This window comes from Convolutriloba macropyga, chromosome 4 (genome assembly GCF_964194025.1).
Source record: "Convolutriloba macropyga chromosome 4, txConMacr16.3, whole genome shotgun sequence".
NCBI classification, from domain to species: domain Eukaryota; kingdom Metazoa; phylum Xenacoelomorpha; order Acoela; family Convolutidae; genus Convolutriloba; species Convolutriloba macropyga.
In genome coordinates, this window is record NC_134471.1 from 68,614,673 (window position 1) to 68,639,650 (window position 24,978).

At 33.8% G+C, this 24,978-nt stretch overlaps 1 protein-coding gene across 1 annotated transcript in view; it reads left to right on the top strand.

Moving 5' to 3' along the window:
• The first annotated feature begins 1,758 nt into the window (after positions 1 to 1,758).
• Positions 1,759 to 24,978, top strand: part of LOC142338148 (uncharacterized) — a 127,701-nt gene continuing 104,481 nt past the window's right edge. The window contains exons 1-8 of the mRNA XM_075387784.1: positions 1,759 to 1,797; positions 2,272 to 2,454; positions 13,439 to 13,676; positions 14,870 to 15,519; positions 15,603 to 15,761; positions 16,004 to 16,199; positions 23,289 to 23,656; positions 24,449 to 24,632. Of these exons, the coding sequence (XP_075243899.1) occupies positions 1,759 to 1,797; positions 2,272 to 2,454; positions 13,439 to 13,676; positions 14,870 to 15,519; positions 15,603 to 15,761; positions 16,004 to 16,199; positions 23,289 to 23,656; positions 24,449 to 24,632 (2,017 nt within the window). The remainder of the gene's footprint in view (positions 1,798 to 2,271; positions 2,455 to 13,438; positions 13,677 to 14,869; positions 15,520 to 15,602; positions 15,762 to 16,003; positions 16,200 to 23,288; positions 23,657 to 24,448; positions 24,633 to 24,978) is intronic.

Consider the following 24,978-nt stretch of genomic DNA (forward strand, 5'->3'; position numbering starts at 1 on the left):
TAAAAGCTTACTTCAATAGGTTATCAAAGTTCCCTAGAGTATGTGACTAACTGATTAAATGTTTAGTTTTTTTCTTAATCTGTAAATTATCGATCTCTTGAAACTGCAGACTAAATTACAAAATTTTTAAAACTGGGCTGTCCCTTTTTCAGACCCAAGGTCAGTCAATAGGGTCATTTGAGGCCAGATAGAAATTTTGCAACAGAATATCTTTTCTAATCGTCCCATTTTAACTTCAGGGTTTTTTAAAATTGTTATTTGAGTTCAACTCACTTCACTCAGTTTCTCAACTAAATAGTTTTTGACAAGTTAACGCATCGTGTACTCTCAATAGCAGATAGATTGCTGCATTGAGTGACTACCATCGAGGGTGAAAGAACAAGGCCTCAGTATTGGTTTTTTGTCTTACAGCTCATACACACGTCTGACTTAGTTGCAAGCGTTAAAGTATTTTCCATTTTACATCTTCTAAACGTCCATCTCTAATTTCACTCTGGCGAATAGTTTTGTTCTTCATGTGTGAATATTCTCAATGTCAAATTTACTTTGTTTGCTTCAATTGTAGATCTTTGTGGAAAATATTTGTGTTGATGCTTCTGTTTACCTGAAAATCGGAGAGAAATTTTATTTCTTTTTTGAATTTTAAGTTGAAAGACTTTCTCATAAAGAACTTCTTTTCATAGTGTATTCACGTCTGGATTTTTCATGGGTTTTTTGAGATTACAGGTTCAAGGAGCAAACGCAGCTTTATTCTGGTAATGTATCACATGTTTTTGAACTTTTCCCGTTTTGACATGGTGACCGGACAAAAGATCGTAAGGACAACTGATTGAAAACAGAAAAAGAAGACAATAGATTGAAAATTAATCTCTATTCTTATTGGTTGAAATTAAGCATTATTTGCGAGCTGCATTATAATTATCACATTATGACCATGCCTCACAAGCCATGGTCATGCCCGGCCCGTGGGACTTAATACGAATCTATCACAACCAAACAAAAAATAACAACAGAACATGTTATATGCTGCATAATATATGAGCGCTCAAATCTAATTGGCCAATACGCATCTTGAACAATTTAATTTTCGGTTTTTCGTCCCAATTTTTGATTTCGATCTGCTGCCTTTCAATCTATTGTCCTAGCACCTTTTGACCTATGATCGACCTTTATTGAAGCCCATATCTGTGTTGTTACAGTTGCTGTGATTTATACCTACCATGTGCCCCCAGGATCAGGTTCGCGACCCAAGACAGCTCTGATCAGCCGATCCAGACCAAAGTTGGCTCTGATCAGACAGACTTGAGTCGCGCACTTGGGGTATCAGACTGACTTGAGTCGCGTACTGGGGGTGCCAGACCCACTTCGGTCGCGCACTGGGGGTGCCAGATCCACTTCGGTCAGGCATTGGCAGTACCCTGACTGTCACTTTTAACTGTTGAAGACTCTTTCTAAAAAGTGTCTTCAGCTCAACAACAATTATCAAAACTTAGACTTTGGCGTGGTCTTTAATATTAATCAAGTAAAATTGGGAAGTGCTCTTTAAAAACAGTCCCACGGAGTTAAACTATATCTTCTTTTTTTGGGGGACTAGCCTTTTTTCGGCTGGAGCCCTTGGTTTTGATCTGACTTTGCAGACTCTGGAATGGTTTCTGATCAGACCGTACAGACTCTAGAAAGAGCTCTGTCCAGACTATCCAGACCATACCACAAAATTATCCAGACCCTAGAACACGCTCTGATCAGACTATTAAGACCATGGTTAGTGCCCTGATCAGACCGTGCAGACTCTGGATGGTGTCCTGATCAGGCTATCCAGTCCATAGACAGTGATGCCAGACTCTGTGGAGTTTTCGCACTTTACCCCCGTGCGCGACCCCAGTCGGTGTGATCAAGACTGGCTTAGGTCGCGCACCTCATCCTGGGCCTGCTTGAAATTTACATAGAACATACAAGCTTTAATTGGCAAAAATTATCGTTTTGATTAATAGTTTTTTCTTGAACTTTTTTGTCTGTTTTCTAATTACTTTTTTTTAAAAAAAAGTTCTTACTTTTTTGAAAAATCGTTGCGTAAATAAAAGATCGTTTTTTACAGTGGTCATTTGTGCTGTTTTTGGAATACTAAGGCGATTTTGAATTGCCCAAACCTTAGGGGCATACACTTTTTTTATCCCTTATACATCAAATAAGATTCAACTTATTATAAAACTTATAAGTTATACTCAACTCTGAAAATAATTGTAAATGACTAATACGTTTATATTTTTACAGGAAAGCAATATTGTAATAAGCCTGACCGCCAAGATCTCATACAATTTGTTTGAAACACAACTTGCCAGATTCACCTTATTCACCATTGATCCGCTAATGAGGCTTCAAGCAATCAAGTTTGGCCAGGACGGGGTCAAAGAGACCCTGCCTCTCGACTCAACCAATGCAGAGACCGCTGCAATCGTAAGTGCTCTATTTCGCTCTATTCTCAACCATCCATATATGCTACCTGTTTCGGGAAAGACACAGATACCATCTGAGTAACTGAATATTAGACTTCAAACCCTAATTAAGCAACTAGTTCATATCATTGCCGGTTTATTTTATATCAAAGATATTTGAGTAGTATTTGGTCTACATCTTAAATTTTCGTCCAATTCATCGGATCGTTATGAACATGATTCAGAAGAGGCAACATGAAACGGAACAGTTCAGTTGATGGAATTGGAAAACAGCTATTATGCACCAACAGACTTATCAGAGCATCCTCGGGGGGGGGGGGGGCGCAAATTGATTATTATTATAGCTGCGAAGCTGTAAGCTGAGCGTAGCTATATTGCGGTGCTCTTGGTTTTTACGACTCGAAGAGTCGAAGAGGAGTATTGGTTTTCTCTCGGTTTTTTACGACTCGAAGAGGAGTATTGGTTTTCTTAAGGTTTTTTTTTTTACCGGAAGTACTTTTCGTTCAGACGCTGTTCTGACCTAAAAACGAAAGTGAGAAAAATTGCCGTGTGAACTAATTTTTTCTAAGCGAGAGAAGTTTTTTGATCATGCGCTGCGTTTAGTGAATGACTTTTTGACTTTGAAAAGTAGTTTTTGACTGAATGGCACATATAGATAACCGTTTTTAGCCGTTTTTTCGTCTAAGTGGCCCATTTGTTTTGCTTTTAATTTGGTTTTTGTAGAAATGATTTTTATTCGATGCTATATTGAAATGTAGACCTTGGAAATTAATAGAACAGCGTTTTCCAGAGCCTGAAAACGCGTTTCAAGTTCAAAATTGGCATAAATTTCTTGATTTTTTAATTATTTTTTGGCTTTTTTCCTATTATTTTCTTCTTTGTTGGATCTTTTAGCCGTCTTTTTGTCAAAAATCAGTCAATATGACAACTTCCCGTTGACAATTCATATACTCAATGCCTCTTTTTACCTTGATGTAATTTTGTTTTATAAAATTGTACATATGCTAATCCGATTTTGGTAGTTTTTTTTCTATTTTTCTCAGTTTGTCTGTATTTTGGTTTTAATTACTAGAAAAATTCTTTTTGTGCAACATGAGGGGTTTTAATTTCGTTTCAATAAAAACCTCAAAAATTTTTTAGCGTTAAGTTGTTGAAAAACAGTTGATTTTTTTTATAAATGCAGTCCTAAAAATTTTTTGACCTTTTTTTGCAAAATATTTCAATGTATCGTATGTTTGATTTCTGCTTTTTCTTTTTTTGATCTGTTCAGGACGATAGATTTTTGTGTCGGATGAATCGTTGTCTTTTCTATGTCTCGAATGCTGAATAATGAAATGGTGTTAGTTTTTCTTGTTTTTTTAAATTTGATTTTTAAACTTTCAAAACTTTTAAACTTTGATTTGAACTTTCAAAAATCAAGAATTAGTCTTTCTTACGGTGTTCTGTACATTGTGTCCATATTGTTTACATTCTAGCTTGTATCATTTTAGCTCTGTTCTGGCACCTACACTTATACTGCTTAGATTGATTTTTCCGTTATTAACAAATTGAATGATTTCGGCTTTTTCTTAGATTTTCGACATTTCTTTGGGTTGCAATTGATTTCATTCAACATAAGGCAGTACTAAGAGTTAACTAGAAAGTCTTTTCCAGAATTTCCACTTATTACTTTTTATTGTATTTTTTCCCACCTTGGTATTGTTCTTAAACATTTGTTTGCCTTTAAGTATTACTCGGTTGCTTTTCTATGATTATTTTAATTTTTTCAATTAGTTTGAAACCATGTTGTCTAGCATTTATACAAGAAAAAAAGAGTTTATGCTGTTTTTGTCCTAATTGCAGTGATCAGAAATCTAACTGTAGTAGTTTTCTGATTCTTAACTTTGAGCATCATTTTTTGTAAAATTTAATTTAATTTCTAAGTTATTTTTATCTGCCGTTTGCCTTAGCGATTTTTTTGAGATTAGAATCATGAATTATTTGCGGGCAGTTGATAGCCCTGTCAACTTTTTGAGACTATCAGTGTTTTGACTATCCTAATTATTTTGCAGCTATTCTTACCAAACTTTTTCAATAATAAATATTTTTGCGGCATTTTGTTTCTCTTGGTGACAGTGGTTTAAATTTCACCAATTTTTAGATCAGACTGGGGGGGGTGTAATGAGTTTATGGTTTATTAAAAAAAGGTAATGGTTTCAGCTGCAATTCGGGTTTTTGTCAAGTTTCTACGCTTCGAGTCGCTTCCGGAATTCTTCCGGCTATGTTTTTTTACAGGACGTACTATTTGTTCAGGTGGCGTTTTGACCTATTAGTGAAAGCGAAAGAAGTTTATTGTTCATGCGCTACGTTCAGTGAATGAATTTTTGACTTTGAAAAGAATTTTTGAGAGATTGGCGCATATAGATGAGTTTTTAGCCGTTTTTCGTCCATTTGGCCCAATTTTTTTAATTGTAACTTGGTTTCTTGTAAAAGTAAATTTTGATCGATACCGCATAAAAATGCAAACATCTGAAATCGAAGCCACAATGTTTTTGAGATCTTGATAATGCGTTTAAAGTGCAAAATTGGCCCATTTTTCTCAATTTTGTTTGTCAATTTTTGTTTTTTTTTCATTTATTGCTTCATTTTTGGCTTTTTAAGCGGACTTTATTTTATCAAAGTAGTACATATGTCAACGTATTTTTGATAATTCCTGAATTGGGTTCCTCTTTTGGACGTGAGGTCTTTTTGTTTTATAAAAATGTACACATAATAATCCAATTTTCGCGGTTTTTTTGTCAAAGTTTTCAATTTTTTTGTTTGTATTTTGAGTTTATTAACCGTTAAAAGTCTTTCGGTGCTCCATCGTTTGTTTTGGTTTCGTTTGATTGCTCATTGAGTTGTTTTTGGCCGCAACTCTTTAAATTTCAGTGAAAATTTCTACCATATTTTGAACAGTTTTTTTGCAAATTGTTCTACTGTTTCGCAATTGCGCTCTTTTAACTTCTTATTGAGACAGGAGGATGGGTGTGTAATCTTCTTAAATCTTGTTTGCCTATTAACAAACAAAATCATGTTTTCAATCTTTTTCATTTTAACTTTTAATTAGGTTTTCCGATTTAGTTTTGATTTTTCAGAAATTGTGAATTATTATTTTTTTAAATGTACGAGGAATATAATCTTTATCACAATGTATGTGTTCTCCTTATTCTGGTATGTCTCCTTCTACCATTTTCCTATGAAATATGGTTATATTCGCCCTGTTTGTTTTTATAAAACTGAAAATAATTGTATTGAACTAATTTTTTTTGTCGTTTTTCTTTGACTTTTGTTTGACTCGAACTAATGCTTTTTTGTCATTTTCCTTTGAAGTTTTTTTGTAGTTGATTTTACTCAATGTAATATAGTTCTGAGGTTTTGCTACCTTCACTTTTACAATATTTGAACAACTCTTTTCTGCGAATATTCTTAGGGCTTGGTTTTGGTAAAATACGAATTTTTGCGTCTGAATATTGTTCTGTCTCTTTAGTTTTTTCATGATTAATTTCGATTTAAGTTTTTTGGTCATTGTTTAGTTTTATCGCGTTCCTTCTGATATGAAGCGACAACTATTGTTAACCTTTAAGCGACAAAGTTTATTTAGTTACTAATTGATTTCTGTTTTGATTGTAAAATAGTATTTCGATTAAGAGTTTTCGAAAATTGAAAAATTTTGTAACAATTTTTGGAATTATCTTTCAGTATTCATCTTTTTCTTGTAAATTAAAATTTTGGGAGCCTAATATGGCTTGATTTCTGATGCTCGCATACTTTGATGTTTTCAATTGCGTAAAAAGAATTGGATTGTTTTATATGCAGGAGGAATGTAATTTTTAGTTTAGTTGGTTTTGTCTTCATTTTTTGACGGAATTTTTGTTGTTGTTTGTAGACATTTTATTATAAAACAGTTTATTTGAAGGGTAATTCTTTCATGAAGACGACTCTTCGAGTCGTTTCCGGAATTCTTCCGGCTATGTTTTTTTTGTTTCGTCGTCTGACGCTCTTTTTTCGTTTTACATTTGTTCACACCGCAAAGCTGAAAAAGTCAAATTTTCTGAATGACTGCTTCCTCTAACTAACGGCATTTGCGCGCGTGACGTCATTTCTCACTCGCTTTTGCGAAAGTTTTTAGGTTATTTGCGTGAATAGATTTTGATCATACGTGACTTACCTCACTCAATAAAATGACTTTTGCACTTTAAAACTCAAGTTTAATTTGAATTTGTTTAAGGTCAAAGGAACTCATATGTGCAGTAATGGTCCCTGATAAGAGGCTTCTGTGGAATGAATTTTAACAAGCGTTATTAATTTATTGTTCAATGTTTTTTACCTAGTTTTTTGAGCGGCGTCGATTTTGTTTTTCAATTTAGATCTGTATCTGTTTCTATCTCTATTATATGGCACGCAGGTCTATTCTTTCGGAGCTATTCCGGCAATCTGCCGGCTATGTTTATTTATTATCAGCTGAACTAGATTAAGTGAAGCAAGTAATTTAGCTCTGAAAAACGCAAACTGATCTGCAAAGAGTAAAAGCTGGTCAGGCAGTAGCTCAGGCACCAAACCACTATTGAAAACCTTTCTCTATATTTTTGTTCACCTTTAGCTTTGGTCTATTTAACTTTTCTAAACTTTTGTTTATGTAGCTATTACTTAATTGATAGTTGTTATGTTTATTTAACAGTTCTTCGAAGAATTTATTTCATTATTTAAATAGTTCGGAAAGTTAAGAACAGTTCCCTGAAGTCATCAGCATTAATCGTTTCATCTCTTCATATTTGAAAACTGTTGAGCATTTCATCATTCATAATTGGCTTATTTGAACTTATTTTCTGAGCTGCCAGGGATGACTTCATTGCGAAAAGAAAGATATTGATAACACGGATATAGTTTTTATAGAATTAATTACAATATAAGGCAGCAGCTTTTAAGTACACAACTTCTTACACAAAATAGTTTCTGTATTGTTTAATAGCCACCATCAGATTCTCCGCCGGCTATTATAGCGCTCCTATTTTTTACAATTCAAAGAATTTTTATAATTAAAAGAATTTGAATTTTATTGGGGCGCTGTCTTTTTTTAAGATCTGTTCACACATTTTCTTGTTTTTTGAAGTCAAATTGGAGTAGTGATTTTGGTCACACCGAAACAGGAAGTGAAGTGAAAAAGCGAGTGCTTTTCCGCCGTGAAATTTTTTCGCTCTAATTTTAAAGTAGAGTGAGAAAACGGTGTTTGAACAAAAATCGCTTTCTCGCTGGTGGTTTTTTGTTCACATGCGGCAATTTCCTTTTGATTTTTACTATTTTTTCGATTTAATAGATTAATTTTTTTAAATGGTTTTCCCATTCCATTCATAGTTCACTCCAGGCCTAGCTTTTTGTTTGAACTAATTTTTTTCTCGCTAGTGGTTTTTTGTTCACATGCGGCAATTTCCCTTTGATTATTACTATTTTTTTTCGTTTTATTGGTTCAAATTTTTTCTAATGATTTTTCCATTCTATTCATAGTTCACCCTAGGCATAGTTTTTTGTTTGAACTTTTTTTCTTTTTCTCGCAAGTGTTTTTTGTTCACATGCGGCATTTTGACATTGATTTCAGTTTTTTTAACTTTTTATTTGATTTTTCAGAAATGGTATTCCCAATTCACTCATAGTCCGTTCAAGGTCTAGTTTTTGTTTAGTCAATTCAAATTTTTTGAATTGTATGTCAGTACTTGTCCTGCGATGTTTTTTAGCTTCGTCGAATAAAAATTTTTCGTTTTACGTTAGTTGACAGCTTGTTCAAAATTTTGCCTGAAATCTTTTCGATTTCTCTATGCTAGTTTCATTCTTCGCTCTTTCTGCTAAGTGTCTTGAAACAGCAGTTGCTCAGCAAAGCAATTCAAAGTGAACAGAGTCTGTATTAAAAACGAAATCAGAAATAGAAACCCATAAAGCCCAATTTTAGATGCCCGCTATTTGAACGTCGTTTCTATAAGTCTTAGTTACCATCTCTAATGCTTATTTGTATTGATAGTAGCCTCTGTATTGTCTCACTATGAAACAGGAGTCTGTTCAACAACGGAAAGACATCAGAATAATTCGTACTTTCAAATTGTTTGTCTACAAAAATCATTTATTTTTCATTTTTTCTCTTCTTTCAATCCCAATTGTGGTCATTGGAATCCATGGCGGCTATTTTCCGGCAATCTGCCGGGTATGTTTCTGATTAAATTTTGTTTGTGATTGTCTTTGTTATATAAACATTCATAGGCCCTATAATTGAATTTGATAAGTCTTCTTCGAGGTTAACGAACAGAAAGTTATCAACCTGTTCAAATAGCCTCAAGTAGCAATCGTTCATGAATTGGACACAACATAATTTCTTATGGAGACACCGAAAATTTTTGGTGTACCAGTTAGAGAGGGTGATCTAAAAATTTTTTTCTGAAAAATTTGAGATTGACCCAATTCTTTGATCCACATTTGTAGTTTCAATGACGTACAAAATTTCTTCTTAGGATGAAACAGAAGCAAGAGTACACCCATTAGAAGAGAGAAGAAGTTGACACTGAAAAATCTCTGTAAAAAGTGTTTATAGGAAATGGCACTGAAAAATGGTGCTTTACGTTGTCTGAAACCAATTCTCATTCAAACAAAATTTTTTGATCTAACCAAAGGTAAAAGAAAAATTTCGAGATGAAATTTTCCCTAAGTATGGATTAAAGTCCCTGTTGTTAATTTGCGCACGTGGTGAAGTTCTTAGTATAGCTCATCACGCCCTGCCTTTTCTTAAAGGCTTTTATAACCATATGAGACATAATTAAATTTGAGATCCTTTTGCCTTTGTGTTCAACGAAGTTTTCAATGGCGTTGAAGTTGAGCTATGTCTTTCAACTGTGCAAATTTGCAAAATTGCAAATAGCAGTAAAGAAACAGGATGATCATGTCGGGATGATATCAAAGCTTATAAAACTTTTGATTCGAGCTTCAATAAGAATTTTTTGTGATGTGGGAGTGTTCAATTCGTTTATCAGGAACTTCCATAAAAACATACGGGATTCATAGAAATTACACGAGACCATCGGAATGTTTAGTGTAGCAGCTTGTAAGTCAGCATGGGCAGCATTCAGAATCAGAACGAAAGAAGATTCTCACCTCATTTTAACGCGATAACCTCCTTTAGGGCTATTTTTATTTAGAGTCAAAAAATAGAGTCTCAACTTCAAATCAAAATCCGATAACACCAATTTCTTAAAAATTGTTAAAATTTATTTTGCTCATAGTAAAAAATTGTTCTCGATTAGGATGGGCATATGTTTGCACCACACATGGTATAAATCATGCAACATAATATGAAATCTACTCGACATCTAATCAATAGGTCCAAGAGGTCCCAGTCAAGTGATGACCAGTACTATTACTATGATCAGTGGGTAAATGACTTTTGTTTTAATTCTTTTGTTCTATACCTAGTTTGTATATAATGCTGCTTCTTTAGAATACTGTGAGAACTTATTTTTTAATCCAGAGTTTGGATTGTTGGGCCACGTTGACTGACAACCGTTTTAGTGGAGGGGCTTACATTTCAGATAAAAATGTTTTAGTGTTTTGGTTTGAATTTTTGTGTCCCTTCTCAATGAAAAAAATATAAAATCATTTCTGTGAGAGATTCGAATAAAATGTATGTTCCGACCCCTCTTGAGTGGGGGAGGAACTATATACTCAAATGGGTTTTTTTTGTTCAGTCAATTTTCGCCGATCGATATGTTCATCGTAGAGAGTTGAGACTGGTATCATTAAAAGCTCGTCCAGCCTAGAATATGGAATTAAAAAGTTTTTTTTCGTTTTCTACGGGGAGTTATCGAGGTTTAAATTTATTAGAAAAGTAGATTGAATTCACGATGTTTTTATTCATATTTTCCAAAATTTTTGCATAAATTTTCGTCAATTTTACTAAAATTTGTTAAAAACTATAAGAATAGTGTCGTTGATTTTGTTTTTGAAGACAAACAATCATTGTTGATTATTCTGATTTAATTTTTCCGGTCAAAAACTCTGGATAAATATTTCAAAATTCAGATTTTTTTCATCAGAAACAGCACAAAAAAAGCTACTTTAGTCTAATTTGATTAAGTTTGCCGGCAGTACAACCCAAAAAACCACTAATACAAAATTTTTTGGACTCAAAATGGGGCTATTTCTACTTAAATTTCCGCTGAGAGGAATCTGTGATTAAAACTTTGCCGTTTTTGCTAACTTTACTCGTTGCTAATCAAAATTGCAGAATTTATTTTTGAGTTTTCAACTAACAAATTAAATCTACCAATTTTGGAAAATTAATTTTTCCTAGCTGACAATAAGATTAGCAGGGCTAGTTTTCGGCCAATCTTGGACTTTTACAATCGAAAAAGAAGTCGGATTGTAATCAGTCGGTCTTTTTTTTTGAAAAAAGACCTTTTTTAATAATAAAGAACAGAACATATCAAATCAAAGCTCAAGAGTGATAGGTTCAATTGGCTTCCCAAGCAGCTCTAAACTAAAGCATTTAGTTTTTTACAAAAAAGTTTGATCGTTTACACTTTTAAAAATAATTGATTTTAAAATAAATAATGGCTTAATGAACTTTTCCTCTATTTTTTTTCTTAATTTGGTCAACTTGTAGCTTACTGTCAGCTAATAAAGAATGCTTCTTCATTCTACTGATTTAGTCTCGATAGCGGTTTTAAGCCTGAAAATATTTTTTTCTGGCTTTGATACTACTAGATTTCAGATTTTTTTGTTTTTAGATATTGGCAAGCTTTCCAAGTTTTCTAGTCACATTTTCATATTATTAACAGTTCTCATTTCACAATATTATTGTTCAAAATAAAACTTAATTGAAAATATTAAAATCCTGAACGATATAGATTATCTTTTTAACGGCCTCGACCCTTCTTTCTTGAAGAAATTAATTGAATTTTTTAATTTTGTCTAACGATCATTTTTACTTTGTCACTTTGGTCGTATGAAATTTCCTGAATAGTGATAGGTTTCAGTGGCTTTTCATAGAAGAATAGCTGAGCCAATATTCTGATAATAGTAAATAGCTGATGGCTTTTATGACTTTGAAAACAGTCGTTTTCCAAAGCTAAAAAAATTTTTTTAATTCGCAAGTTTGTTCGTTTGATTTTACTTTTTGTTGCCTAATCTCGTTAATTACAGGTCAAAATTAACAAAATGGGTGTAAAAAGAAGGTGTCAGAGGGATTTGATGTCCCAAAATCTATTTCTTTAAAGAATGCGTTATGACCTTACCGACTTCGCCACCGGTTTTTCATAAAAAAAAATAAAATTAATTTGATTTTTGTCATGTTTGATGTTCTTTTTGTAGAAGCAAGACATATTCTGGATAATTGCAGGTCTTAAAGGCTTCCTTTTGATGTATAAGTTACCATATTTAATTAATTCATTTTTTAATGAATGTCTTTCATGACTTTGGATATAATTATGTTTCGAGAAAAAATCAAAATTATTGCAAACTTTTGCCATTTTCTCTTTTTTGTCTACTTGTTATTTAGTCTCACTGATAAATGGCCTCATACTACATCATTGACGTTTCCAGAAAGCGCAATCGAATAAATTTTGAGGGCCAAAAAACAGCTTGACGGTTTTGACAGCGTTTTCTCGCAAGTTTCAATTGAAATTTTGTTTGTTGTTTTTTTTGTTGTTCTTTTTAGCCGCTTAGAAAAATGGATAAGAACAGGTCCTAATGCCCTTCTATAGAATCATGGGTAATCTTAAACTTATGGGATATTTTACTTGATTTCTAATGATTTTCATTACTTTGAAGTTAATTTTTTAAAAAAAAATAAGCCAATTTTTTAACTTTACTGTTTTTGTTCTTTTTTTGTCTAATTGTTGCCAAACCTTTTTATGGACTGGTCCATATCTTTTCTGGTGATTGATAAGTTATTTAGTGTAGTTTTAGGTTTATCTGACGGTATGTTGATTTTGTTATTAAATTTTTTTTTTAAACGGACATAAAGTTTTTGATGTAATTAATGTTTGTTTTTGTTGTTGTTTGATTTTGCTGTTCGTCTTGACTCGCTTTCTTAATATTGACATATTACAGCAATCTAATGCTTCAATTTTTACTCCTCTGGGTTATTTGCTTTAGAGGCTATCTTATCGTTCATACACAATTTTTTTGAAAAATACTTGGGGTTTTTTGGGATTCCCAAAAAATAATTTTTAGGTTTTTCTATCTGTTCCTCATTTGGTAGACAAATATGCCAAAATTGTGGATGGGCGGGGTCGGAACTTTATGTGCCATCGCACCTGACCGAGCCGCCTTGTTTCATTTATCTAATATCTTTTTGTAAGTCTACATTTTGCTTTTATAATGAATTTATAAGATTTCTTGTTTAAGAAATGAAAAATGAAGTTTTCGTCTTAAGAAAGTTTTGAGATTGGATCTTTATATATTGGGCTGTGCTGCTAGGCTCTCAATAATTTGTATATCTGCTTCCTTTTATATCTTCGTAAGAGGCCAGTTCACATTAATAATCACAATTAATTTACCGTTATTCAAGGCACATTCTACCAGTAGAGACAGTTCGTTCTCTGAAAATCAAGCTAATTAAATGTAGTATGTGTAGAAAGCAGAATGATTTGTCTAATGAAAATCATATATCACTGTTAACCAAATTTAACTGTTTGCATAACAACTTATGCAAAATCATTCAATTTCCGTAAACCCAGAAAAGAAAACTTGACAAACTTTGATAAGATCTTCATACGTTTTTTGACAAAAAATGTGATATTAGGAGCAAATTTTTGATATTCTGGCATGTTTTTCACAGGACAAAGTCATTAGCAAGATCACTATAAGACTGCGAGATTTTCGTTTGTATCAGAAAAATAATTATCTTTTATGTCTCCATAGGATTTGTCAAACTTCATTTCACTAAGAAGAACCTTCCTCTATGGCCAGTTTTGATGTTTATTTAGACGGTTGTTGACGAATCTAGTGCTACTCTGACTCTCCCAATAGGAATTGAGCGGACGGCTTTGAATACTGATGATCCACTTCCTGGTTGGAACACTGCTTTTTTCAATATCAGTCTGGTCACAGATACTCCTCTTAAAAAACAGGATGGAATTATTGCTGCCTATGTCGGTGTCAAACTTGCAATTGATTCCCAACCTATCCGCAATGTCTACTTCACTGCTGAAACTTGTTCAGAGAGTAAGTGCAATGTCTTTAGAGATTGATACATGAGGGTGCCTTATTTACATTAACAATTTCAGACAGATAAATATAGTATTGTCAGATTGTATTGCACGGCACCTCGCATACTAGCTAGATTAACATCGAATCTGATTAAGTGCTCTCAAACGAAGTCTGCATCAATAATTTTAGTCCTGCTGGGTCTTTTTTATGTATTTTCGCTTGCTGACGGTTTTTCAACCGATCTTTTATATACCGATTTTTGAGCAAATCGTTCAAGACAGTTGGTGTGACCAAATTTGAAGAACGAAATAACCTGTCAAAAACCGCGGAGTTTAAGTTGCTTTTCAGTTCTCTAAGACACTTATTGCGAACACAACGACCTGAATTGGCGGGTCAGTTGGCGAAAAATCTCAACCGAAGGCACTTTAAAGAGAATCAGAAGGAACAGAATAAATAATTTTTGTTCATTTTCAATAAGATCCCTTCCAATATAATAATAATTTATCAAGCCGCCCTTTCCAATATATTATTTTCCAGAGGTTCCAAAATTACGAAACACTGCCTTGGTGTGCCTGGTTCGTACCTGCTAGCGCCACCCCAGCCTTATATAGCCGCTAAGTTACAATACACAAGTTTTAAGATTTCGTCAATTGTAATAGCTATATTTGCATTACATAGAGACAAAAGTGTCTAGGTAAAATGAAGGCATTTCTAGAAGATTTTCACGCAAAAAAATGAGCCCTTGTTCTAGCCGATAACACCAAAAATGATATAATAGAGAAATTTTTAAAGATGATTAAAATATATGCAACAAATTTTTGTTGCAAAGCGTAAAATTTTCAAACCATAGCTGTGCTAGCTTTTAATAAATGTATATTGTTCATATTGTTTATATCTGTTTATGTACAAACTTACTTAGCTTTATCAGTATGTTTAAAATGTGTAAATGGGGGGTGTACTAAGCGGGGGGGGGGGGGGGGGTGGTGGTGGCGCCATGGAAGGGCATTTGAGAGCAGATAATAGAAGCAACAATAAGACAAACAGTTTTTCATCTAAATTTAACATTTAATTTTAAAAAATATTTTCTGGTCTGTTTTTTTACCTTTTTGAGACTGCAGATGTACGAAGCTATTGCGGCTATTTTCTGTCAATGTGCCAGCTATGTTTGTTTTGCTGGCCTTCATCATTTTTTTATTTGGCTGTTTTAGTGCCAGAGCATCCATGCGATAAAGCAGCAACGAATTCTCTTCCAGTTCCAACTAATGTACAAACAAGTCTGATTCCAAAAGCTACGCCCGCTGGAACTCCAGGAGCAACCAAAAGCGCATCAGAAGAAGCTGGAGCAACTAAAAGCGCATCAGAAGCAGCTGGAGCAACAAAAAGCGCATCAGAAGCAGCTGGAGCAACTAAAAGCGCATCAGAAGAAGCTGGAGCAACTAAAAGCGCGTCAGAAGAAGCTGGAGCAACAAAAAGCGCATCAGAAGCAGCCGGAGCAACAAAAAGCGCATCAGAAGCAGCTGGAGCAACTAAAAGCGCATCAGAAGAAGCTGGAGCAACAAAAAGCGCATCAGAAGAAGCTGGAGCAACTAAAAGCGCATCAGAAGCAGCTGGAGCAACTAAAAGCGCATCAGAAGAAGCTGGAGCAACAAAAAGCGCATCAGAAGAAGCTGGAGCAACTAAAAGCGCATCAGAAGAAGCTGGAGCAACTAAAAGCGCATCAGAAGAAGCTGGAGCAACAAAAAGCGCACCGGAAGCTGGAGGAACTCAAAGTACACCAGAAATTGTGAGCAGTGCGACTGGAAAAGTTTGCGACGCAACGATGACAAGCAATCTGAGGAAGCAATTTTATCCCCTGGATGTTAGTGTTTTTTAAAATATGAATCTAGTTTGCTTTAACTTTCAGTGGTTGCATTTTTATTGGTTTTTCTACCCTTGTTCCAGGGCTCTCCTACCCTAAATCAACTAGACCTGATCATCTCTACACAAGATCCAGACTTATCTCTCATTTTGGAAGTTACTGAGACAGGTGTGAAATCCTTCCTCATACCGACATCTCCTGGAAGTGGAAGTGGCATATTCACAGTTGCTTCAGAAAACGAAGTGAGATTTTAATTCTTCACTTATTTTCAGGCCTCTTGATTTCTGGTAAATTCTTTTGAAAAATATTTAAGTGGTTCTCTTAATAACCCGATCTCACTTTTTAGTTTTGTCCACTGCTATTTTCCTTGCTTTCTTTATTTATAAGCTTTGTTTCTCTGCCCAAATTTTATGTTGAACAAATACAGCGTCTGTTATTAAGCACTTAAGATAGTAGGTTTACTTTCATTAACCAATTTCTCCAGGTTACTAACCCCTGGGTGAGTATAAGTGAATTTCCCGAGAACCCAGACGACCCACCCAACCGAAGCATCATGTTCAACAATGGCGAAGTAACTGCTGAACAACCAGACCAACTTGGAGTGTCTTTGGACTCGTTGACGATTACTATTAAGGGTTGTCTTGAGACGAGTATTGAGCCACGCTTCATTACATGCGAGAGTGAGTCAAAAAATTCTTTATACTGTTCATGGATTTAAATATGTAACTGCAACTTTATTACTTTTATTTTAAAAATGTAACAAAATTTATGACAATCAATTGCAAATATCCGAACTTCTGTTTGGTTTTTTCAAAAGGGGCCTACAAAGATTGTATAGAAAAAAACTGTCCAAAATTTTTAGTGTGGAATCCTAAAAGAATAGATTTTCAAACTTTTAATTGTGTTTAATTGAAACACCTATATTCATAGGGAACGATTGGCTTAAAATGTACTACGATTGGCACTGCAAAAAGCAATCATTGCTGTCCATTGTTATGTAGTTATTAGCACATTTAAGAGGGGAGGAATATTACTCTCGTTTGTAACTGAAATCCAGTTTGCAATTCTAATACTAGGGCGAAAGCAATTCAAAACGAAATTTGCTGATGCTTCTATCTTTATCGCCTATGAGCATTTATTAACAAATAAAGTAAATCAGAACATCGCTCGTATGTGGATGAAATGAGAAAATTAATGGAAAAAAGTATTAGAATAGAATAGAATAGTTAATTCAATTGGAGAGTATTGGACAACATATCCAATTACAATCCAATTAGGACACAAAAATAGCATGATTGATTTATCTTCAAGTCTGTGCCACTATATGCAAAAAAAATAGCAAACCCAAAATAAATTGATGTCATCTTGCTAAAAAACATTGAAAAGATAGTAATACAGGGCAAAAACATCCCTAATATCTTTAATGTAAAGCTCACTTATTTTTGATATGTGTACTTCCACATGTTGATAACTAAAGCTTTGAATATTTTAGGATAAAAAATTCAGTTTTTTAGCCAATTATATGTTTTTTCAACAAGCTAACGATTTTTTTGTTTTTTGTAGTTTCTGAAAGTGGTGGGGGGAAATAGGCCCTTAAACTCTTATATTATCTTATAAGAGTTTAACTCTGTGTATCTTATATATCAATTAGTGTAAGACCTGAGGATTCATATTTATTGGTTGTATAGACTAAAAGACTATAAGTTATGATCGATTTGGCCAAAGATAAATTATAGACAAATTACTATTTCAGTCAAATTGTTAGACATGAGTTTAAAATTGTGGTTGTAATCCAAGTTTGTCAAAATTTTCAATCAAAACGGGATTTCTTTGTGTATATCAGTCTAATTTGATTTAAAAAACTAATCGTTAAATATTTATGCTTTAAAAACTAATCGTTAAATATTTATGCTTAAGACTTGTTTCAGACTCTGTGTCTCAGCTGAAAAATAATTTGGTAGTGTGAAAGCTTTGTAAGAAAAAAACACTTTGTGTTTTCTTCTTACAATCTTTGTGTGGAAATGAGTTGTTGTGGTTCTTAAACAATACCAGTCTTGAAGCTAATTTCTTTGCTTTAGTTTATATTTTTGAAAAAAAACTAAGTTTGCAATTCTAGTTTTATTTCAAACGCAGTTTTGATTCTCTGTTTCAATATAGGAGTTAATTAAATTTTAAACAAAAAACAGCTGAGGACCATTAATAACTTAAATCCGTCCCATTTTGCTCGAAGTTGCTTTTACGTCACTCATTTACATTTACGGTGAAAATGTTGATAATCGTCATAATGAGTGTTTATAGGTAGAACCTGATTTTTTTAAAAAAAACGTAAGAAATTGTTCTAATTTCCTTATTTTGTAACAGTTATTCCTTTTCTTTTGGCTTTTCTGAGGTCTATGAAACGCGATGTGGTTGCAATCTCTTGTTGCTGACGTCATGGCGTTATCTTTTCATCAAATTTCCCTACGAATTCATGCATTTTCACAGCTATAAGGAACAAAATATTTGTCGTCTTTGCTTGCGGTAGTAGATAAACGGCCTGATAAAACCTCTCGCACCTCTTTGCAAACCACTTTCAAGTCAATTTTTTTCCTTTTGTTTGAATGCAAGTCTGAGAATATCTTGTGGGGCAAAAGAGAAAAATGTATTTGTTGTGTCTGAGAATGTCATTGTACGCGTCTGTAACTACAGGTGGCAATCTGATGAAAACAAGCTAGCAGTGAGTCACACGGTATTCAATTAGAAGCACGACAACACTTTGCTAAGTTTTCCAGTATTTCAGCATTTTCCTGACAAACCCACCGGCCGAGTAGATTTTTTTATACACCATAAGGTTAAAATGTCTTTGTGGCGCTGTTTTTAGATCTGTTCACACATTTTATTGATTATTGTAGTGAAATTGGAGAAGTAATTTTTGTTCACGCCGAAACAGGAAGTAGATACGTGAATTTTTTTACTCTAATATTAAAGCATAGTGAGAAAAAAGCGTTTGAACGAAAAATAGATTTCTGGCTAGTGTTTTGTTGTTCACATACGGCAATTTCACTTTGGTTTGTACTCTATTTTTGCTTCCCGATCGGATTTTTATCAAAAAGGGTTTTCCGAATCTATTCAAGGTCTATCTGATGTCTTGTTTTTGTTTAGTCATTGAAAACACTTTGAACTGTAGGTCAGGACTTGTCCTGCTATGTTTTTTTAAGAATCGAGCACACTTTTTTATTATTTTTGAAGTCAAATTGAAGTGATGATTTTGGTCAAACTGAGACAAGAATTTTAGCGGAAGAGCGAGTGCTGTTGAAGCATAATTTTTTTGAATCAAAATTCGAATTCGATTGATAAAACAGTATTTCAACATATACATGCGGCAATTTTACTTCCTTTTTTACTGTTTCTTCGAATTTTTTCACGTATTTTTATAGCAAATGTTTTTCAAAGGGGTTGCCAAGTAAGATTTTTGTTATTTTCTCTACACCCAAACCTTAACAAAAATTTGGGGGTAAACTTACTTTCATACAAAATCAAGTGAGACAAACTGAAACAATTTGAAAGTTCATGCCTCCAATGCATGACATCTTACGCAAATATAACGCCAAATGTACACAAAAAACTTTCCAACGGCCCTCTGTGTTAATGCTTCCGGGTTCTTATGGCAACTTTTCTTTGATTTTAGGTCTGTTTTGCTTGGATTTTGACAAAAAATGAGACAAACTAGTACACCCCGACAAAATTAAGCCTCTATTTAAAACTTCTAGAAGTCTACTAGCCTCTCAATGTTCGTTTTACAGGAACAAAGGTGGCACAAATCAATGATCAGGCCGTAAGTTTAGATAAATTTGGATCCTCTTGTTTCGTGATGAAAAACAAGTCTTACTCGTCTTAATTTTTTTAAATTAAAAAGTAGTGATTGTCTTGGAGTTGTAGTTTTTTTTACTGGAAAATGAAATATAGCAAAAAAAATTTAAAATGAAAAAAGTAGCGGAGACGAAAGAGCTGTAATCTCAATAGGTTGATAACTGTTTTTCTTTGTTGAAAATACTTGAGTTATATAGACTCATATACATACTCAAATACACACACACGCGCCACACCCGCACAAACACATGTACACAGAGACACACACACTCAAACGCACACACTCACATTTAGTCAAATTAGCCAAATTATTTAAACTGGAGACGGCTACAACAAAAATCAGCTAGACGTCAGTTGTTTGAACGGAATTTGTGAGACGCTGATGAGTATGGCTGGTAACTTAATTGTAATTTAACTTTATCAATTGTAGTGAGGTGGAGCATACAAGAATTTCTTAGAAAGAATTGAGGCTATGAAAATTTAGAGTTCTTTAATCTTTAAATTAGATTACAATGTTCTCCGAGTGGACATCAGCATAAGCACAGTGTTTCCAGAAGTTGTAAATGACTGCAATATAGGTTTTGGTTTTTGGAAACACGCATGCTCCTCTAATTTAACTTCAGCCTCGTTATCAGAGCTTTGACTGCATCGATCTGAAATTTTAAATTTAATAACTTTCATTTCAATTATCTTTACATCGAAAACTAAATCATTTTATGCACTTGATTTTCGTCAAAATAATAATTGAACTTTTGATTCCTAGACACGAATTAGTTAGTCCAATAAATAAAGTTCTAATGTTTGTAAACACATTTTATTTCGATGACCCCCAAGAGTTTTTCAAAAAATCAACGTGAACTCCATTACAGGCTTGAAAAAAAGCGCTGAAATCATGTTAAATCTCCAGAGACAAATATAACTCAACAAAAGCAATTCTTTTAAATTGCTCTCGAGAAAAGCTTGAAGCAGTTACTGTAAACTTGTGTATCTTGTTATGCAAAATTTTTGCTAACCGTTTTTTGCCTTCGTTCTATAACATTCTTTTCTTTCAAATGACTTTTTTATGCCTGGCTGCTTCATTTTTGCGTGATCTCATTCGGTCTAATTCCGAAGTAGAGTTTAAAGCGATTGTGAGCGGTGTAGATTTAAAAACTGGATAGCTTTGTGGTTTACATGTAAGACTACTATCCTGGATAGCTGGAACCCCTAAGGGTTTGTTTTTTTAAAACATGACGAATTTGTAAGATTAGCCCTCTCTCTATATTAAATTGTCATCTGTCTCTCATTCGAGAGCAATCAATCAAACATTAGTCGGTTATACTTTCAATCAGATTTTTAAATTCTGGGTAGCATAAGCTTTCGTCCAGTGCAACAACGTGGTGTCATCTGCAAATTCAACGTTCGAATCAAAAATTAAATCATGGTATATCCAATTTAATTATTTCAATATGCAAAACTCAACCATTTCTGTTAGAATTTTCCATTGAGAATTAAATAAAACACAAGAAATAGAACAATTAAAACTCAATTCATTTTCAAACAGTTAGAAATGTTACTTTAGAACTTTTATTCGATCTGTGTGTATGCACCTGCAAGTGTTGCTGTTGAGAAAAAGCCAGCGGAAGTTTTAGCCCACCTATGTTTGGGACCAATTGGCAGATATATATTCGCAGACAACTTCCACGTGATGATTTTCTTTAAAACCGAACTAAATCAAACAAAATCATTAATTCAGTAAGCAAACTCATAAACATTTCAAAAACTATCAAGTTTTGATGCATAGAGCAAAACTTGCTCAAGGAGCATACTTAGAATAATGCTTTGAATTATTTGAATGTTTCTTAGAGCTACGTCTTTTAAACAATCATTAAGACATTCCTGTACGAGAGAAATGCAAGGAAAAATGTCGGATCGGTTGTGAGATCAGAGCAATATAGATCATAGCTGGAAGCAATTGTGGATCAAAAAATACGATCCGTAAAAAACGTTACCTTGATCAAGAAAAGTGAAAGAAAGAAAGGAATTTTTTCAGTTACATGATGCAAAACGATTTTAAAGAAGGTACTTGCTTTTGCCATCTGCAGGGAACTGATGTCAGCTAATGGAGACAGAAAAATTTCAAAAATCAGTAAAATTTAAGCTGCTATATATTTAAAACTTCTTTTTTATCTTTTTGTAAAATGTAAGCAATTATAGGACTACGAGTTTAAAAACTGCCTTCCAATCGATGCATCAAATTAAATAATATTCAAGATTTTATATAAACTGTCAGCGTTAAGTCAATTTTTAAAGTGTGCATGCGTGGGTGTGTGTATTTGTGTGTGAGTTTGTCGATGTGTGCGTGTGTGTGTGTTTTGTATACGTGTTTGTGTGTGTGTGTGTGTTCGTGTTTTTTCATAGTCGCAAAGCAATAGCTGGGATAATTATTGGCTTTTTTATTGGTTCAGGTAATTTTTACTTAATTGCGTGCGTGACGTCATTTTTGACTCTAAGTGAGGGGATAAATTTTGTTCACTGGCGTTACGAAGTTTTTGGTCACATGTTACTTAACTCACTGTCATAAATGAATTCCTCAATCTGGATTTGGCTTTTTAAAAAAATTTAATGCAAAGATATAAGGTCAAGTGAGTGTGTATCAGTCTAGTTGAAAATTATTTGAGAGCAGCTTATTGAAGCAGCAAAAAGTTACACAAATTCTTAATCAAAATATAGCATATCATTAATTAATAAAAATAATCAAATACAAATAATCTTAATATGAGTCAGTTAAATTATAGAATGTTTTTAGCGGGATACAATTGTCACGAAAATCAGTTAAAAAAATATTGTGGTCCCAGATGATCAAAATGATTGAAATTTTGAATACATTTTTTAGTTGGCTAGCAAAAACACTCTATTCAACCGGCAAAATGGAGTTTATGGTGTTTTGGAGAATGACCAAAAGACGGCATATTGTGCGTTGAAAATGTATGAAACAAGAACTTTTAGAGTAAACTTTTCCAGATACTTAGGTCCTCAAGTTGATGATAAGAGGTTTCGTGAGCATATAGCAAAAGTCGAAAATAAATTGATTATTTACACATCAGTTGTTTTGCAGATGACAAGAAGTTTTAACTGCAAAGCTCCTACATGGAGCATTAAAGTATTTGTTTCCATTTTTTTCAAAATTGGGTTTTAGTCTTCGGATGGGCGAATTTAAGAACATTAATTTCTTACCACAAAATTAACCAAAAAATTAAAGAAATAGATTTTTTTTTAAAAATAACTTTGAGAGCGTTGAGCACCGTTGAGAGCGAAACAAACAATACTTATTTAATCACAGAGCTGCTCTTATTTGAGCTCGTATATTTAATAATCAAAAATTATTGAATTAGTCAATTAACTTCTTGTCCAGATAAAGCAAAGACGACCAAAGTACTATGCAAAAAATTATCATCCGCAAAAGTTTTTTTGATGAACATTTCGTGAGCGTACGTTTAGCTTAAGTTTTGCAAATGTATAGTCATATTCCTTCCATGTATTTTGCATAATGCAATAGAATTTTGGGAACAGACCGATATTTTTAGTCACAACTTCTCAAATAGTTTTAGTTTGTGAAATCAGGTAATCATAAGCAGAATTTGTTCTAACTGTTTTCTATTTTTCCTATATATCTAATTGGCTGATTTTTAACTCTCTTTATAAGAAATGCGGTTGTTTCATCTGAAACGCTTAGAACGGGTCCATGGCCCAATATTGATCTATCTGTAGTCATTAACATAATTTTTTTAATTATGTGTTCTGAATACACATAAATTTTCGCGGCTACAGAAATCGATTTATTTTCTATTATTATATTGTTTCATTTCTCTGAGCGCTCTAATCTGCTTTGAAAATGAAAACTTTCTTTGATAATGAAGAAATCAAATGGGATTTTTCAGAACTCTCCACGGAAGTATCTTCAACTCCCGAAGTTGAGAAAGTCTGCGACGATTTTGGCTTCGAAGAGCTCAAAGAAGTAGACCCGGTTGCCTGTGCCACAAACATGTCGGATCTGGACACTTTCACTAAGGTTCCTCTTGACGAGACATCCGACATGTCAACTTTGACTTCACTGGTCATCACTGGACTGGACTCGGTTGAGCCTGGAGCAGTGAAGCTTGTGTATGAGGATCCCGTAAGTGGTGAAACTGAGTTGTTGGTGTTGAGAGTGACAGTGGTGGAAGACAACACGGATCCGAGTGCTGCTGTCTTCACTCTTACTGCCTACGAAGTCACATCAGTTCCGTTTGACGATTCCAATGGAGTGGTAAGCAGATAACTACAGATTAATATCGTTAACAAGTGTGACTACCATTTCCAACGGTCCAACAACTATTTGTACCAGTAACGTCATTTTTCCTATACTCAATACTATGTTTTCGAAGACCCCCCCCCCTCCAGTAGCTTCGCGTTCAGCTTATGAGGATGCCACAATGGTCCTAATGTAAAATTATAAATAACTGTAATGGTTAGCCCTGCCTATTCGGCCACACTTGCATTTTAAAATTGTCGACCAAATTTGTAAACAGGTGTCGAGCTCGCAAATTCTAGAATATGACATAAATCTGGATATAATGTATTCTAACCTTTAAAGAGAGAAGAGATGGGACCCGGATTGACAAAAAGTTTCAATCATAGAACTTTCATATTATATGGAACATTTACTTCATTAATCAAAAAAGTTGCAAGAGATTGGTAAAACTACAACTTTGTCATAATTATACAATTTTGTCATAGGGGCATTTCATGTACTCTTAATATCTGTTCCTAATATTTGTTAATACTAGTAATTGTGAGTTACTATCTAAGTTTAATAATAACTAATTAATTTTTTATTGACAGCGGTAATTTTCCTGTTTTTCTTGTCAGCAACTACCATAGTCATTTCTCTTCCGCTTGAGACACTTGAAAACAGGCCTTTATGGCCTAATAGCGCTCTCCCAGAGTAATATTGATTTTGTCTCGATGTAAATATACATAATTAAGATATTTTTTTTCTATTGACCTCTGGAAATAATTTATTATTATTATTATTATTACTAATCTGTTTCTTTTTTAGCCTGATGATGCGTCAATTGTGACGTCAACCTCACAGCAGGCAACTCTGCTGAGCGTGAAACCTGATGACTACGTGGTGATCGCAATAACAGATGGCCTGAATGCATCCACACTCTACATTGCAGCCGACGTCCAAGACCATTGCAGTGAGCCTGAAGGCTTAACTGTACACGTTTGTGGAGAAAGTAAGATATCACACATATAAACTTTTGCACTTGAATTTTATGAGAAATATTATTCAACTCCTCCTGACGTCATTTAAGATTCTGACATCTTTTCAGTCCAATTGACTTGTTTCTCAGTCGGCTTTTATTAGCTCTAAAAAGAGTGTTGGTGAAGCATCTTTTTTTGATCGGTTATCTTGTTGGAGTAGAACTGAAGCAGGAAGTAGATCGGGCGAAAAACATGATTTTACAACTGATCAGAATTAAGTAGATGGGTGGGAAGCGAGTTGTTTTTGTTCATAACACTGTGATAGAGTGCGAGAGATTGATTTGAAAAAAACATCTAACCGAACAAGTTGAATCAAGA